The 19,121-nt window shown below is 31.0% G+C and overlaps 2 protein-coding genes across 2 annotated transcripts in view; one reads left to right on the top strand and one right to left on the bottom strand.

The window, feature by feature from the left end:
* Nucleotides 1-618: 618 nt before the first annotated feature.
* Nucleotides 619-12,271, top strand: LOC127722320 (alpha-ketoglutarate-dependent taurine dioxygenase-like). Its single transcript, XM_052229211.1, has 4 exons — nucleotides 619-1,187; nucleotides 2,111-2,250; nucleotides 5,258-5,413; nucleotides 11,229-12,271. The coding sequence occupies exons 1-4, from the start codon at nucleotides 797-799 to the stop codon at nucleotides 11,370-11,372; spliced, it is 831 nt and encodes a 276-aa protein (XP_052085171.1). The 5' UTR covers nucleotides 619-796; the 3' UTR covers nucleotides 11,373-12,271.
* Nucleotides 12,078-19,121, bottom strand: part of LOC127722309 (ceramide glucosyltransferase-like) — a 27,411-nt gene continuing 20,367 nt past the window's right edge. Inside the window, exon 9 of the mRNA XM_052229201.1 lies at nucleotides 12,078-17,855. Coding sequence (XP_052085161.1) covers nucleotides 17,676-17,855 — 180 coding nt within the window. The 3' untranslated portion in view covers nucleotides 12,078-17,675. The remainder of the gene's footprint in view (nucleotides 17,856-19,121) is intronic.

The raw sequence follows: 19,121 nt of genomic DNA, 5'->3' as shown, positions 1-19,121 counted from the left end.
AGAGCATCGATTCTTTTGTTCTATTTCAACTGGGTTTCCGCCTGCATTGACTGAATGTAACAATAATAAAAAAAGTTATTGTTACATTGGAGACTAATTGCCGGAATGCAGGGTTGGTAAGGAACCAATTAATTACGAATGTATCAATAATATTTGTGTCTACGGTTACATTGTCTTATTGTTACGTTAATGCACTTTAATGTATGCTGGGAATAGTAATATCTTGAAAACTTTTACTACTTTCCCGAGTTCTGCTCAATGACGTTTTCTGGAACAGAACCGTTTAAGTTTATGTCAGTTACTACTTTCCCGAGTTTATGTCAGTTACTACTTTCGGTTACTCATTGTATTATATGTTCCGAGGCTCTGTTCCAATAAAAGGAGACACGGGTAATTTATTAATTGATTGATTGGTGATTCATTGAGCAGATCAAGAACAATTTTTAAAATTTTTTATTTACAATGGCAGTTTCTACACATCCAGTATGTTGTTTTGGGTCCATGTTTTAGTCCGACGCATTTCTGGTGAAACCGTGCCACTCTAGGCAGCCCCTCCCTTCTTAGTTATAAAACTGTAAAGTTAACTTCCCATGTAAAAAGTCATAAAAACTTTAAAAGTTCCTAATGTAAATAGTGTATATAATGTTGTGGTGTTATGATTGTTAATTTTCATTATTTTTTGGTGGTGGAACTGTTCGACATACGAAAGTATGGTTACCCTATATAGGGTGTAAAGATCCAGAGAAGAAGATGAAGGTCATCATTTTTGTAAACACTCTTTAGAAAGGAGGTAATTATGGTATATAGGTCTGCACACAGGTTCTTGAAAATGAAAGAACTCGGGAAAGTAGTAACTGACATAAACTTAAACGGTTCTGTTCCAGAAAACGTCATTGAGCAGATCAAGAACAATGTCCATCAACACAGACTAGTGATCTTTAAAAATCAAAGCAAGATAAGTGGTGACAGACAAGTTGAGATCAGTAAATGGTTCGGTAATTTGGAGTCTACTTTTTATAAACATCCTCGTTCACCGCATCCCGATGTCTTCAGAGTATCGAATGACGAAGACGAAGGTTGTACACACGTAGGTCGGACAGGATGGCATATTGATGGAAGTTTTATGAAGAAACCGTTCGGTTACTCATTGTATTATATGTTCTCTGTTCCAATAAAAGGAGACACGGGTAATTTATTAATTGATTGATTGGTGTTGGGCCACTTTCAGCACTATTGTACTATTTTATGGCAGTCAGTTTACAAAATGTATATTGGTGGAGGATGCTTGAGTGCATGGAGAAAACCACAACCTTTGGTAGGAAAACTGACAATTCTAGTCAATTAAGATTAGAGTGAAGCACATCTGCCATGTGAGATATTCAAAGTCACAACCTCATTGTTGACAGGCTAGTGACACAGTAGTTCTAATACTTAGACCACTCGGCCATCAAGGTCCCTATTAACTGATTAAAGAGAATGCTAACATTTTAAGGTTCATCATAAGGTATTGCAAATAAGTCCTTGTTCACACCACAAAATTTTCTCTGAGTACACTTACTCAAGGATTTGTTTAATTCACTATACAAATCCTTGACTTATACTAAAGGGTAATTATTAATGATACACAGTTGCATCATGATCAGTATATGTACCAGGTGAATTCTATTTGGATTGTTAAGGCCAAGAGTAATCTGCTTGTCTGTCATTCTGTCACAAATCATTTCTGTTCTCTAACTTTCAAACCCCTTGGAGTTTGGCAATGTAACTTGGCATTATAATTCTTTAATACAAGAAGTTGTGTTGCGTACAAGGAAGAAAGCTGTACAGTGAAAGTCAAGGTAAGAAAACTTAGTCACCCCTGTGCATATGAATCAAAATTGTTTCTGCTCAATAACTTTCAATTCACTTGGAGTTGGAGAAATGAAACTTGGCAGTATTATTCACCACTACTAGAAGGTTTGTCACATATAAGGAAGAAAACCATAAGTGAAAGTCATGGTCAAAAACCCATTTGCATATGTACAGAAATAGTTTTTCACTCTCTAAATTTCAAACTTTATAATTCAGTGCATCTACATCAGCAAATCCAGCATTTTATTGTTTATTTCAGCTTTTATACCCCTGAACGATTTGATCAACAGTTTAACACCAGAGGTAGCAGCAAGATGGGAAAGATTATGGATGGTGTCAGATAGAAGAGATGGTGTCGTTCATCCTTTGATATATCCTCATCCCATCACAGGGTTAAAGGTAAATACATCTTGATACTTTACGAAAATCATATGCTGTGAGAAACTTATAATCTTTATTGAAACAGAATAGTAGTTAAAATTAAGGCATCATAAAGAATAAGCTTTGACCATCCATCCTTCCGTCTGTTCCATTTTCATTGCAAAGCTTAGCAGGGGCATTCGTGTCCTCAGACACATTCTTCTTTTATTTTTACTTAGCTCCATGGATGCTTATTTCCTCTGAACATTATATTGAAACACTAAGGTTGCATTTGGCTTGAGTCAGTCTTAGTGTGTCTTATATATAATTATATCTATTGAATATTTCCATTGACCAGCTAAAGTTAAAACATCAACCTTACCTTTATCTTTGCATTTGCAGAGTTACATATAGGTGTTGATTAAAACTAATCCTATGTTGGTCCTAGTATTATGCAAGGTTTTATAGACTTAACAACTTCAATATAATTAATGGTAAGTTGTATTTTAGAACTACATGTACATTTCTAATGATATATTCACCAGCTGCAGTATAATTTGATAAGTCATCTCCCTTTTTATACGACCGCAAAAAAATTTTGTGGTCGTATATTGGTATGACGTTGGCGTCGTCGTCCGAAGACACATTGGTTTTCGCACTCTAACTTTAGTTTAAGTGAATGGATCTTTTTGAAATTTGACCATAAGATTAAATACCACAAAAGGAAGGTTGGGATTGATTTTGGGGGTTATGGTACCAACAGTTTAGGAATTAGGGGCCAAAAATAAGCATTTTCTAGTTTCCAGACAATAACTGTGGAACGGTGTATGGATCTCTCTGAAATTATACTACAAGTTTCCATACCACAAAGGGATGGTTAGGATTTGCTTTGGGGGGTTATGGCTCAAACCGTTTAGGAATTAGGGGCAAAAAAGGGGGAAAAACAAGGTTGTCCTGGTTAATGGACAAATACTTTAGTACAAAACATAATTTAAAGCAGTGTAAGGGAGATAAATCAAATACATCATTGAAATTATCTCCCTTACACTGCTTTTAAATTATGTATAAAGTAATGGTTAATGAACAATAAAGATAATTTAAAACAGTGTAAGGGAGGTAATCCAAATACAACGTTTTGGTTACTTCCCTTACACTGCTTTTAAATTATGTTTAAAGAAATGCATATTTATAAAGGAAGACCAGTAAAAATATCTGCAAATGTTGCATCTTTTTTTTTTACAAAAAAATCCATATGAAAGATTTGACACTATATTTTTAATTCTATTATAAAATAGATTAAGTTAGCACCATGGTAAATTTAAATGGGTAATTATGGTTGCCAACTCCATTGGAAATTTGAATTGAGATTATGACCATATCTTGAGGGAAAGAATTTTTTGGGGGAAAAAGAGGGGGGGGGGATAAAAAGAAATTGTGGGGGGTCAATTTTTTCTCATTTCAGATTTCAGAAATTAAAAAGAATTATTCTTCAAATATTATTTTTTTTTCAAATTTCAAATATTGAAAAATTTCAAGAAGTAATCTTTAATTGCACAGTATGGCGCCTTAGATTTGTAAAGTCTTTGATCACATTTATTTATTTGTTATGCGGAATCTAACAGTGTATTTAGATTTTTAATTTTGGGTCCAGTTTTCAAATTGGTCTACATTAAGGTCCAAAGGGTCCAAAATTAAACTTTGTTTGATTTTAGCAATAATTGAATATATGAGGTTCTTTGATATGCTGAATCTAAACATGTATTTAGATTTTTGATTTTTGGCCTAGTTTTCAAGTTGGTCCAAATTGGGGTCCAAAATTAAACTTTGTTTGATTTCAACAAAAATTGAATATATGGGGTTCTTTGATATGCTGAATCTAACCATGAATTTAGATTTTTTATTTGTGGGCCCCGCTATCAAATTGGTTCATATTGAGGTCCAAAGGGTCCAAAATTAAACTTTGTTTGATTTCATCAAAAATTGAATTATTGGGGTTCTTTGATATGCCAAATCTAACCGTGTTTTTAGATTTTTAATTTGGGTCCCGTTTGTTAAATTGGTGTTCATTGAGGTCCAAAGGGTCCAAAATTAAACTTAGTTTGATTTTAACAAAAATTGAATTCTTGGGGTTCTTTGATATGCTGAATCTAAACATGTGTTTAGATTTTTGATTATGGGCCCAGTTTTCAAGTTGGTCCAAGTTGGGGTCCAAAATTAAACTTTTTTTTATTTCAACAAAAATTGAATATATGGGGTTCTTTGATATGCTGAATCTAACCATGAATTTAGATTTTTTATTTGTGGGCCCCGCTATCAAATTGGTTCATATTGAGGTCAAAAGGGTCCAAAATTAAACTTTGTTTGATTTCATCAAAAATTGAATTATTGGGGTTCTTTGATATTCCAAATCTAACCGTGTATTTAGATTTTTAATTTTAAGTCCCGTTTTTTAAATTGGTCTACATTAAGGTCCAAAGGGTCCAAAATTAAACTTAGTTTGATTTTAGCAAAAATTGAATTCTTGGGGTTCTTTGATATGCTGAATCTAAACATGTGTTTAGATTTTTGATTATGGGCCCAGTTTTCAAGTTTGTCCAAGTTGGGGTCCAAAATTAAACTTTGTTTGATTTTAACAAAAATTGAATTTATGGGGTTCTTTGATATGCTGAATCTAACCATGTATTTTGATTTTGGACATTGGACCATAATAGGTAAATTAAAAAAAATCAAGTTCTTAGACCACATTCTTTCTGTGTCAGAAACCTATGCTGTGTCAAATATTTAATAACAATCCAAATTCAGAGCTGTATCAAGCTTGAATGTTGTGTCCATACTTGCCCCAACTGTTCAGGGTTCGACCTCTGCGGTCGTATCAAGCTGCGCCCCAGCGAAGCATTTTATTAAGAGTATTTTTTAATCAATAATTGAAATCATTATAGAATGTAAAATAATTGTTTTTATCATTAGATTAGTTTTCCTACATTTTTCTAATAGTACTTAAATGTTTAAAAATAAACAAGTTAGACTGTTTTTTTGTTCTTTGCAGACATTATGTTTTCATTTAGGAATGTCAACAGCTTTTGTATGGGATTTAGGGTCTGACAAAGAAAGAATGACAGAAAGGCCCGAAACTGTGAAGATAATAAAGGAAATATACCAAGAAATTGTCAAAGATGATAGAAGACTCATATATTCTCACAAGGTACTTGTAGTAATAATCTGTTGACACAGAGATATGCATACCTGTCAACTGATCCGTATCCTGCGGGACACACCTGAGAATTTCACCCCATACCCAGGATTTTCTAAATACCCGCCGGGTCGTTAAATAACCCTGGAATTCGGGAAAATGACCCGTTTTCATCCAGATTCTTGAGCCTTTCGACTGATTTCATAGGTGATTTTCCTTTGAAATACCGGTAAATTCGTAATTCTTCCTTTACAGGAAGTTCAACTCGCTGTGTTGACTGTCAAATAAAGGACCCATTTAATTTAATTACTTCCCCTTTTTTTTTCACCTTTCACAATATACTCCTTAATTTTATGTTTTTTTTTAGTCTGCTACCGACGAAGTCGAAGGGGACTTTAGGTTTGCACTCTGTCCGTCTGTCTGTCCGTCCGTCTGTCCATCCGTCAGTCCGGCAACTCAGCTTTCCACACTTTTTTTTCTTCGTTCTTGAAGATATTGATTTGATATATGGTATATAGTTTTATCATGACAAGTTATAGATCAAGTTCGAATTTTGTTCCGGTCTAATGATTTAGTCCAGAGTTATGGTCCATAAAAAAACTCCATAACTAATGTTAGAGTACTATGTTAAACCATATAATCTGTACAAAGGGAGATAACTCATTTTTTAAAAGACATTCTTTGGTAAATTATTTGAGGAATTTTGTATCAGGTTTATATGTTATTTTGTATAAACTAATTTTCTGAATGCTACATATATATATATATTTTTTTTTTATTAAGTGAAATCCTTTAATTAGATAATAATCTATTTTTATTAAGGTATATATTTCATTACATTACATTGTGTAGATAAAAGTTGTTGACATTTTATAGATAAGTTACAAATCTATATTAGTTTGTGACAAATGAAAGAAAAAATATTTGGAACTATTAATTATATTTGATTGAAATTTGAAAAAAGAAATACATTGAATTACATCATATCTAATTTTAGAGAACTATTAATCATATCTAATGTTAGATAGAGTGTTATAGGTTTTCCACACCTTTTTTCATCATGCTTGATGATATTGATTGACAATTGGTACATAGTTTTATCATGACAAGTTACAAATCAAGTTCAAATTTTTGTTTCGGTCTGATAATTTTGTGCAGAGTTATGGTCCTTGGACTTGAAAAAATTCACTCATATATTCAGTTTTCCACACTGTTTTTGTTTACACCATGACAAGTTATAGAACAAGTTAGCCTTTTGTTCCAGGATAATGAATTTTTACCCGGTAGGGGACTATGTATTGCCATGCAATACTCTCAGAATGCTTGTTTTGTAAAAAGATTAAATCTAAAACAAATTGAATGCAAATACATATCAGAATATTACATTCTTTTATTTTTCTACCTTATAACAGTTAACAAATTATTTTCAATTTTTTTTTTTATCTCTACTTCCTTTAAATGCTTCCAATATTCCAATATCAACAATCATTGTAAAGCTGCACATTATTGCCGACCGTGCGAGGGTCGTTAAACACCACCAGTTAGTTGCACATTATGATACACACTGGAAAAAAAGTAGCTTGAGAATTAATATAATACTATAAATGAAACAAGAAGAGGTGGGTACGGCTTGGCTTGAAATGACAAAGTATAACACATCAATAATATGGCTTATTATGCAATCAAAAAATAAAATTAAAGTTTTTAATTATTTCAGTTAGTACTTCACCATGTGAATCTATTTTGGAAACTGTTTGATTTAAAATATAAAAAAATGTCCCCTAAATACTTAAATTCAGATGAAAAAAAGTTCCTATGTGTTTTGACCGGAGATTTTCTTCTTCAATGCAGGTCATGACCTGCATTTTCATTTTCATAGGTTGACCGGTATGGATATGTCTTGCCTGTTTGCAGAAAAAAAAAACAAAAAAAAAACATTGCTAATTAATTCTAAGTCGCTGGACCATTCCCTTCAAGGGCAGGGCCTTGAAATGGTGGTAAAACTGATACTACTGCAACTTATAAATATCATTGATCTATCACAAGTAGTTCCTATCAATCTGACTAAAGCAGAAAACTTAACAATTGTTGAGGCATCTTCTGTTGTCACTGCCAACGTCGCCAGAAAAGCAACACCTATGTCTCACTTTTTTTTTGTGCATCTTTCGTTGAAGGCAAGACAAAAATGATGGAATATGCGTTGGTATTCACAAGACAAAGTTATATGAATTTCTATGAATATCAGGAAATCCAATAGAAGTTGCAAAAATATTACACTTTAAACTGCCACAAATTAGTGTTGAGTGTTCCCCTTTATTTTTAGTTTTGCTGGTTTATTTAGTACTTTCAACTAAAATGTTTGATTTTTATACGACCGCAAAAAAAATTTGTGGTCATATATTGGTATGACGTTGTCATCGTCGTCGTCCGATGACGCATTGGTTTTCGCACTATAACTTTAGTTTAAGTGAATGGATCTCTATGAAATTTTACCTTAAGGTTAAATACCACAAAAGAAGGTTGGGATTGTTTTGTGGGGTTGTGGTTACAAACAGTTAAGGAATTAGGGGCCAAAAATAAGCATTTTCTAGTTTCCAGACAATAACTTGTGGAACGGTATATGGATCTCTCTGAAATTATATCACAAGTTTCCATACCACAAAGGGATGGTTAGGATTTGCTTTGGGGGGTTATGGCTCAAACCGTTTAGGAATTAGGGGCAAAATAGGGGGAAAAACAAGGTTGTCCTGGTTAATGGACAAATACTTTAGTACAAAACATAATTTAAAGCAGTGTAAGGGAGATAAATCAAATACATCATTTGAATTACCTACCTTACATTGCTTTAAAATTATGTATAAAGTAATGATTAATGAACAATTAAGACAATTTAAAACAGTGTAAGGGAGGTAATCCAAATACAAGGTTTTGGTTACTTCCCTTACACTGCTTTTAAATTATGTTTAAAGAAATGCATATTTATAAAGGAAGACCAGTAAAAATATCTGCAAATGTTGCATCTTTTTTTTTTAACAAAAAAATCCATATGAAAGATTCGACACCATATTTTAAATTCTATTATAAAATAGATTAAGTTAGCACTATGGGAAATTTGAATTGAGATTATGACCATATCTTGAGGGAAAGAATTTTTTGGGGGAAATAGGGGGGGGGGGGGGGTCAATTTTTTCTCATTTCAGATTTCAGAAATTAAAAAGAATTATTCTTCAAATATTATTTTTTTTTCAAATTTCAAATATTGAAAAATTTCAAGAAGTAATCTTTAATTGCACAGTATGGCGCATTAGATTTGTAAAATCTTTGACCACATTTATTTATTTGATATGCCGAATCTAGTCGTGTATTTAGATTTTTAATTTTGGGTCCAGTTTTCCAATTGGTCTACATTAAGGTCCAAAGGGTCCAAAATTAAACTTAGTTTGATTTTAACAAAAATTGAATATATGGGGTTCTTTGATATGCTGAATCTAAACATATATTTAGATTTTTGATTTTGGGCCCAGTTTTCAAGTTGGTCCAAATTGGGGTCCAAAATTAAACTTTGTTTGATTTCAACAAAAATTGTATATATGGGGTTCTTTGATATGCTGAATCTAGCCATGAATTTATATTTTTTATTTGTGGGCCCCGCTATCAAATTGGTTCATATTGAGGTCAAAAGGGTCCAAAATTAAACTTTGTTTGATTTCATCAAAAATTGAATTATTGGGGTTCTTTGATATGCCAAATCTAACCGTGTATTTAGATTTTTAATGTTGAGTCCGTTTTTTTAAATTGGTCTACATTAAGGTCCAAAGGGTCCAAAATTAAACTTAGTTTGATTTTAACAAAAACTGAATTCTTGGGGTACTTTGATATGCTGAATCTAAACATGTGTTTAGATTTTTTATTATGGGCCCAGTTTTCAAGTTGGTCCAAGTTGGGGTCCAAAATTAAACTTTGTTTGATTTCAACAAAATTGAATATATGGGGTTCTTTGATATGCTGAATCTAACCATGTATTTTGATCTTTGGCCCCGTTATCAAATTGGTCCACATTGAGATCAAAAGGGTCCAAAATTAAACTTTGTTTGATTTCATCAAAAATTAAATTCTTTGGATTATTTGATATGCTGAATCTAACCATGTATTTAGATTTTGGATATTGGACCATAATAGGTAAATTAAAAAAATTTAAGTTCTTGGAGCACATTCATTCTGTGTCAGAAACCTATGCTGTGTCAAATATTTAATCACAATCCAAATTCAGAGCTGTATCAAGCTTGTTTGAAGTTATATTAAATGTTTACAAAGGAATTTTATTTTTAGATATTACTAATAAATTTTGCTGATCAAGGTTTTCTAATTTTAGCTATGACTATGATGTCATTTTCTATTTTTATACTTTTATGATGTATTTAAATGGGCTTTTATGGTTGCAAAGTCCATTGGAATTTATATTTCTTTCATGTATCTCAATTTCTATTCTGAAACTGTGGTTACTCAGTCTAAATTTTGTTAAGGTTCTTCTGCTGTTAATTTTTTTTATAGATTAAAGATTGAAAGCAAATTTAAATTTAAAATGTGCGCTTAATTTTCCATTATCTTTCTAATAGCAATTTATATAAGACTGCAAAATTTAGTATATGTTCATATAGTGCTATGATGTCGTCATCGTTTGCATCGTCGTCAACTGAAAACACATTTGATTTCCGAACAATAACTTCAGTTAAGTGATTGGATCTCTATAAAAATTTTGTAAGAAGGTTCAATACCATAAAAGGAAGATTGGGATTTATTTGGCAGATGATTGTCCCAACCGTTTATGAATTAGGAGCCAAAATGCTTGTTTTGTGTCCCTTTTTGAATTGTACCACAATGTTTAATACCACAAGTACAGTTGGGATTCATTTTGGGGGTTATGGTGCCAACACATTAGGAATTAAGGGCCAAATAGGGCCTAAAACTAGCATTTTTGTAGCTTTCAGACAATAGCTTGTGTGTAAGTGTATGGATCTCTCTGACATTGTACATCAAGGTTCCATATCACAAAGGGAAGGCTGGGATTGAGTTTGGGGGTAATTGCCCCAAACATGCAGGAATTAAGTGCAAAAAAAGAGCCAAAACAAACATTTTTATAGTTTCCAGACAATAACTTACTGTAAATTCAGAAATTATTGCGTGCGTTTATTATTGCGATTTTTGTGGAAAGGACAAAGATGCGAGATTAATTATTGCGATTGCAGGAAAATCTGCATACAGTTATTTATATCAGATATCAGAATGCGAGTTCTTATTATTGCGATACTCCCTCAATCGCATTATTCGCATTAATAAAAACCTCGCAATAATTTTTGAATTTACAGTATGTTTAAGTGTATGGATCTCTCTAATATTGTACTACAAGGTTCCATACTACAAAGGAAAGACTGGGATTGAGTTTGATGGTTAATGCTCCAAGGGGGATTCAAAAAGTTTGAAAGGGGGGGGTTCCAATATTTTTTAATCGGTTCATTTTTAACATTTTTAAATTTCAAATTTTTGAAAAATTTCAAGAAGAAATCTTCAATTGCACAGTATTGCGCATTAGATTTGTAAAATCTTTGACCACATTTATTTTGTGTCAGAAACCTATATTATGGGAAAAATTTGATCACAATCCAAATTCAGAAAGTATCAAGCTTGAATATTGTGTCCAAATTTGCCCCAACTGTTCAGGGTTCAACCACTGCGGTCGTATCAGGCTGCGCTCAGCGAAGCATTTTATTTTTTATATTGTGAAGAATGTTATGTATGATGTGTGTAAAATTTCCCTTTTTTTTCCTAGTGGGAAGAAGGTGACTTCATTATATCAGACAATTTAGCAGTTGGCCATGAAGCCTCCGAGGAAACACAGTATTCCAGAAATAAAGTAGGATTGAGAATATTACATAGGACTACTATTGAAGGAAAACATGAACCTCACAAATGAAACAAAACAATATGTTTAAATAGACATTAATTTTTAAAAATCAATTTATATGAATGTATGTTAGCTTGAAGCTTGGACTTTCATTTGTAACATGTATGGTAAAGGAATTAATGAATGTACATAACTATTGTTATGTCGGTCCAAATTCTACTGAAGCTCAAGGAGAACAGTATTATCGTTATTACAACATATCAAACAAATACAACTGTCATATTTTTTTTGTATTTTTTTTAATTGTATAGTACAGCATTGTTGTGTCATAAAACTAGTAATATTTTTTTTTTTTTTACCTATTTCAGTTTAAAGACAAAATCACCACACTACTTCAAAATTATCCTCATTATTTATGTACAATGTTCGTTTGTTTCATTACTTGCTATTTTATATTTAAAGCATGAAGAAATTAATTTTGAAAGTGGAAACAATACACTATCCAGACTAGAGATTAAGTTATTGACCACTATAGGATTATAATATTATCATCTTAGTGATGATAGCTACTGTTCACTCAATTTTTCATAGATTTAAAAAAATCATATCCACATAACCCTTGCAATAAATTCAAAATGATTCCTGGTTAATTAATGTAAAGTATATTTTTAACATGTAATCTTTCATTGTTCTGCAAGTAAGCTATATTTCCAAACAAATTCCTTAAAATTAATCTTTTCCTGTAATTGTTGAGGTATTTACCGTGTGATGTAAGTTTTCTTTTTTATACATTTTTTTTAGTATCACTTTAATACAAAGCTATTCCTTTTGAATTCTTGCAATTATCTTTTAAATGAAGGCAATTTTCAATTTGGGACTACCCCGGTATGTTGATTTTACCAACTGGTCAACTTTTTTGTTTTGTTATGTTTTTTTTTTTAAATGAAAATAAAACTTTTAAAAGGTTACATCTTTCTTTTTGTGAAAGTAGCTGAAGGTGATAACTCACCAAAGATGCCAGGCTTATAATTTGTATGCCAGACAATGTTTGGTCTCCTAAAGACTTGTCACTGCTGCTGAAATCAAAACAGTTAGATGGGCAAATCTAATACCAAGTCTAAGAGCATTAAAACCAAAAATTGGGAAAAGCTGTCCCAAATATGACTAAGGCAATCTATGCTGGTGGTAAACATACAATTATCTGTTTTATTGACTGAAAAAATATGATCTTGTTTTTTATGATTTGGTGATCTCTTGAGTTTCTAATGTCATAGCTCAACTTGATAGTGTCTTCAAGACCATTTTATTGTGTACTTATGAATACAAGAGTGCACACACTGAACTGTCTCACCTGCTTTTCTGACCATGATTGATTTTATGTTGATAGTCCTAAAGAAAAAGATTTAGTTCAACTACCACTTAAACTTAACATTATCAATTATCCATGAAAATGAGGTCAAGGTCAGATAAACATAGACATGTACACCTTATAATCATTCCATACACCAAATGAAGTTGACCTACTAACAGTATCTGAGAAACTGACCAAAGCATGTAACTTTAACTTTGATCACTGATAAAAAAAAATGAGGTAGAGGTCAGGTGAACCCTGTCTGACAGAAATTTTTTTCAAGCAGCTACTGAAACATGAATATGAGGTCATGGACAACAGACATATGACAGACCAAAACTTTGTAACATAAAGCATCTGAGCCTCCAGGTCTTCTACCCTATGAAATATAAAGCTCAATACAAATAGTTTAAGCCGCTGTCACCTAGTTTTAATTCCTATGTATCAAAAAGTGCAACTTTCGTAGTTGGCGAGACAAAAAGGAGATGTGAGGTATATGTCAATGAGACAGCAACCCAAAGTTACAAATTACCAAAAGACATCTAGAGATCAACATACAGTTTTCAATAATAGACAGGTGCCTATTCAATATGCCAAGCTTTAAATAACTCCTAGTCTTAAAAGTTGTGTTTGAATTAAAAAAAAGATTATCAGCTGTCAATACCAAAATAACAAAAAACATTAAGATAAGAAACAAGACTAACGATGTTCCTGACTTGAGACGGACACATGAACGTGTGGCTGGGTTAACCATTTTAAGATCCTGAACCTCTCCTGTTATGACAACATCCTAAGATTTATAATTAAATAGAAAAGAATAATTTGTTCTTTCATGTTTATTCTTGTGAACAAGAAATACAATGTTAGTATACAACCATTGATAATCCAGTACTTAAATTCAAACATTAACTTATAGTAATTAAACATTGATACTATACTATATGATGTTAATACTATTAAAACATCTTTACATCAAGTACTTTTGTGACAACAAATTGACATGGAAATTCAAGAAAAATAGTATAAAAAGATGGTACAATGTATATTAAAAGATATTACAACAGATATAATAATCTAATTCTATCATGATCTTTCAACAGATGTTTCTATTTCAAGAGATTCCATCAAGTCAAAAATTTAATATTTGTGGAGATTTTCTATCAGACTAAATATCTGATACAGATAAATTTTCAGCAATTAAATATATAAGTTGATAATATCAATATCCTGGAGAGATATAAACATTATATATTCACAAATTTTTCCAAAAAAATATGATGGTACTTTTAGTATGCAGACAGTGACAGATCATCTAACATCCACATTGATTGTGGATATCGGAGTTAAAATGTTTCAAACTTGTCCAACAAATTAAGGCATCCACACTGTAATAAACCATGTCAACACTAAAATACGCCAGGACACCAAGTAAAAGTGATAAACTGTAATCTCAGTCTCTAAAATTTTGGCAAACTTTTAAAGGAGTACCCAATACATTGTTAGTGGACTATTATAATGCCAAGATATTCTTTTAATTGGTAAAAATATTTCATTATATATAAAATTAGATCTAGTATGATTGCCAATGAGACAAATATTCAACATAGTCCAAATGACCGTATAGTCTGCTTTAATATGTCCTAACATGATAAAATGTGAAAAAGTTCTAACGAACAATACAAATAGGCTGGTTTATGACCATAACAGAATTATAAGTTTGATACCTTAATGATAGGAAAACAAATAGTTATCACACGGGCAACTTCGGGATTAAACATAAAGGTCAGTCATTCAGAATTATAAACCTATGCTGTTCTTAAATTTTGAAAGTAGTTTGACAAATTTCAAGGTCGATTTCCTTCTCAAAAACCTTGCAAAAACCCTTCGGTTAAAATACATTTATTATAAATACATGTATATGTGCGAGATACACGTATTTGGTCCATGCTAGTGGCCAATGTTATTTCAGGTAAAAATCAAAATTAAACAATTGGTCAAAGTGTGTAACTATGACATCACAGTGTCATCATCAGTGATGAAACATGCCAAATCTTGTTGATTTTGAATTTATCAGGCATTTTTCTTCATATTTTTCATCAAATGCTTTTGATAATTACGTATCGTAGATAAAATATACAAAAATTTTAAGGCTAATATTGACCCTTTGTGATCCATCTCCTTTCTTTAATAAACATTTTCATTAAAGACAACATAAATCCTAGATGCTCTCCCATTGGTTTAAGTGAAACAACGTGTAACTCATCACCATCACTTAGAAATAATACAAAAATGTAAATGACAATTTCCACTATCACAGTGAAACAAAAATTACAGTTGTCATATCAATACCCATCATGGCCAAACAAGATCTGATCAGCTGAATTAGTCTGATCATTTTGAGAATCTATGGAAAAGTTTTTAAGGAAAAAATTACTGCCAGGAAACTTTTTTGGCCAGTCATACAGGTATTAACATGCAAATGAGTTTTTTCTCTGGAAAACTCGCTATGTCAGCATTTTTAATGTTTAAAGTCTTGAATCATCCAAAATCTCTCTTCCTTTATGACAAAACTTATCATACATCAGAATGTTATAAAACAATTAAAATTGATTGACACAGGTCATTCACATTTACCAGTTGGATGGTAAAATGCTTCTTTCCAAAAAAATTATCTCAATTACTTAATACAAGAAATAATGAACTACATACATTTGTAACACTTTAACAATGTAAAAAAAAATAAGGAATATTAAACAGAAATGGAATAAATATGTAATTTACATGTGCTAAATGAAAAAAATCATTCATCACTTGGTAAAACCAGTCAATTCGACATAGACTAAAATGACTTTGATATAGACAATACACAAATTGAAAAAAATAACATAAAATTTAATAAAGATTCAAACTTTTGAAAGTTAAATCATGTTATTAATATGACTAAATACCTTTGTTTTATACAATGAGTATGCAACCTTATAAATTAATACCTCAACCTGTAAAACAGATTCATTTTATAAAATAATATTATTGGAATGCTAAAATATGTTGATAAAAAGTGAAATAATTAAAAAGTGAACATCCAATGAGCTGAATATAAATGCCTAAAACAATGTAATACATACTGACTAACATTAAAACAGTTAGCACCCTAAAGCACCAGTTATTTATAATCTCCTTCACCATGAACACATCAGCACTAACAAAGGCAAGAACTGTTAACAGACTAGACTGTAATAAATATCATCAAGTATGGTTTAAAAAAAATGTGATTAGATTATTGATCTAGATACTAATAATCATTTAAATGAAAAGAAGACATTGCATTTATGTGTTGCCAGACTAGAAGGTAATAAATATCATGGAGTATAATTTTTATACTTCAAATTTGTAAAATAAAATATGACTAGATTTTTATTAATTATTATAAATCATTTAAATGAAAATAATAAATTGCATTTATGTGTTGCAAAGCAGAAAACATTTTTACTGTATAAATTCTTGGCCTGTACACAGAAGTATTGATATCATTTTAATTTTTTAAGAAAAAAAACCATGATTATTCTTTTACTATGTTCTTCATACACAGTAAAGAGCAAATAATCAAAATGTTTGTCAAAGGTAGTAGTAGTAATATGACCCCGCCCCACACCAATGTGAATGTAAAATTTAAATAATCTCTTTCCAAGATAGGAATGAGATTGTTACATAAAACCAATTAAAATATCCAAATGTGTACAAATACATAAGTAAATATACAGTGAAAATATCTACATGTGTACTAATGTACAAATAGTGTCCACATGTTTACTGACATTTTAGTCAGAATTAGATCCCACCTAGATAAATTAAACACTTTCACACTTTGAAGTTAAAATGTTTCTTTTTTAGATTAATCTTAAATTGTTGAACATATTTTGATTTCTCAGTGTAAAGACAAAACATGATTTCATTTAATATTAACATACATTTTACATCTATTTTTTACATGTACAATTATGAATATTTAATATAAAAAATTAAATACTGGCAACTGACTAAAATTATGCTGATGGAAATAAAGAAAAAAAGCCGATCTGTAAAACATTTGTATGTGATATTGCACACAGTTTGCACTAATTTTATCAATGTAAAATTAAACATTAGCACCTTGAACAATAAAAGAACAATTCGTTATAATACAAAAAATTTTGGCATCATATAATTTCTTGTGTATACATTGTTAAATTAAATAACAGAGCTGAGAAACTGAAACTTTTTGACAATCCTGAGAGGGTTAAAATTAATTTTGTCATTTATCCTTTACTGATTTATATAAATCCAGATTTATAAAACAAATCACTAAATTGAACCAAGATAAAGGATAGTTAATCTCTTTGCTGATTTTTTTTTTTTATTTATATCAATAATGAAGGTCATGGTCAATTATAAAGAGCAAACCAGTTGCAGGGATACAATTCTATATCAAGATAAATATCATATTAAATATTATTTGAGTATTTAAAGGCAAGATAAAATGGTATAAAATACAAATAAAGATATAAACCACTTTACATTAGTATAAAAATCCAAATTGAGTTCACATCTTGATCAACTTGTAGTTCTGTTCAGTTGATTAAGTCCTCCCAGATACTTATATGAACGTATACAATTAGTATCCTTACATCGACTTCAGGATAAAGAGGATAATACAATGATACATATGATAATACAATTAGTTGCAATTTTTTAATGAGATAAAAGGAATCAACATTTTACCATAAAATCAAAGTTTAAAAAGAATAATAAACTAATAAAAAACACACAACTCCTTTACATGTTACAGTTTTACACATCTACAGCTCCCTTACTTTCTACAGATTTACACATCTACAATTCCCAAACATTCTATGGATTTACACATCACTCCCGAACATTCTACAGATTTACACATCTAAAATTCCCTAACATTCTACAGATTTACACATCTACAACTCCCTTGCATTCTACAGATTTACACACACACACACACACACACACACTCATACAGTCTGTTTACTATGAAGTTCTTCCACTATTCCTCCCCATTTCAATTTAAATTGATGGTTCCTCCACACAATTTTAGGATCAAAATGTGACCGTAATATAACACCTGGATATGTGACTTCATTGATAATCCAGCCAACAAGAAACTCAAACTTAGAAAAGGGTAATGGTCCTCCCTGAAATACACAAAACATAATGAAGTTTAGTAATAGAAAAAGATTGCATACAAATATCTGTACATTTATAAAGATCCAATGGAATAAAACATTAAATAATTTCAGTCTTAAGATGGAAAACAAGGGATATCAGCCAACCACAGAAAGAACAAGAATGTTTCCATAGTACACGGATGCCCCACTCGCACTACCATTTTCTATGTTCAGTGGACCGTGAAATTGGGGTCAAAACTTTAATTTGGCATTAAAATTAGAAAGATCATATCATAGGGAACATGTGTACTAAGTTTCAAGTTGATTGCACTTCAACTTCATCAAAAACTACCTTGACCAAAAACTTTAACCTGAAGTGGGACAGACAGACGAACAAATGAATGGATGCACAGACCGAAAAACATAATGCCCATCTACTATCGTAGGTGGGGCATAAAAATATCACAAATTTCCCAATTATTTATAATGGGGAAAAAAATTCTGATGATGAATGGCTGTTTAATGTCCAATGGAAACTATTACATGAATATTTTATGATAACATGTTCATATAAATATGAAGAAAGTTCCATTTAAATATTATACTCGTATCTACAGATAACACACAAATCTTTGGATGACTATCATAAACATCACCTTGCAACAGAAACCTGTTTAACATTACTGAACAACATTACAAAATTACAACTTCTATGTATTTCTTTAATGTTGAAAACCTAAATGGTTATATCTTTAAACTAGTGAATAAATTGGCCAGAAATTTTGACACAATGTTTTATTGACATCAAGGGTTTCAAATTTGGTAGAAATTTTTGAATTTTTGAAAATTTTTAATCTTTAAACACCAATCTTACAAAAATAGCCTGAAACATGTTCTAGGTTAAAAATTTATCTTATTGGAAGTCCTGATTACTAGCCACCTTTCTTCCCAACACGCATATTTACAAATGTTCCATCTCTGATTTTTTTTAAATTTTAAAACCTATTTTCATTTTAAAATGTCAAGATTTTCTCTGTGATATTTATGTTATTATGCAGTAAATGCTTAAAAATCTCCCATGAATATGTAAGAAAAATTACTGTCTTCAAGGAGGTTGTGCATTTCCTGTGTTACTAAATATGCACTATCCACTTCTATTCCTTTGAATTTTAAAGCATCATATTAATTTTAAAGAGTACCTTTACATAATATTTAAAGTAATAACCCAGTGGATCATTTCTGATTACCTTCCTGGAGCACCTGAGATCATCACTGGTTTTTGATGGGGTTTGT

This window comes from Mytilus californianus, unplaced genomic scaffold (assembly GCF_021869535.1).
Source record: "Mytilus californianus isolate M0D057914Y unplaced genomic scaffold, xbMytCali1.0.p SCAF_1, whole genome shotgun sequence".
Lineage (NCBI taxonomy): Eukaryota > Metazoa > Mollusca > Bivalvia > Mytilida > Mytilidae > Mytilus > Mytilus californianus.
Note: the sequence above shows the minus strand (reverse complement) of the source record. Positions and strands in the feature narration are given on the sequence as shown.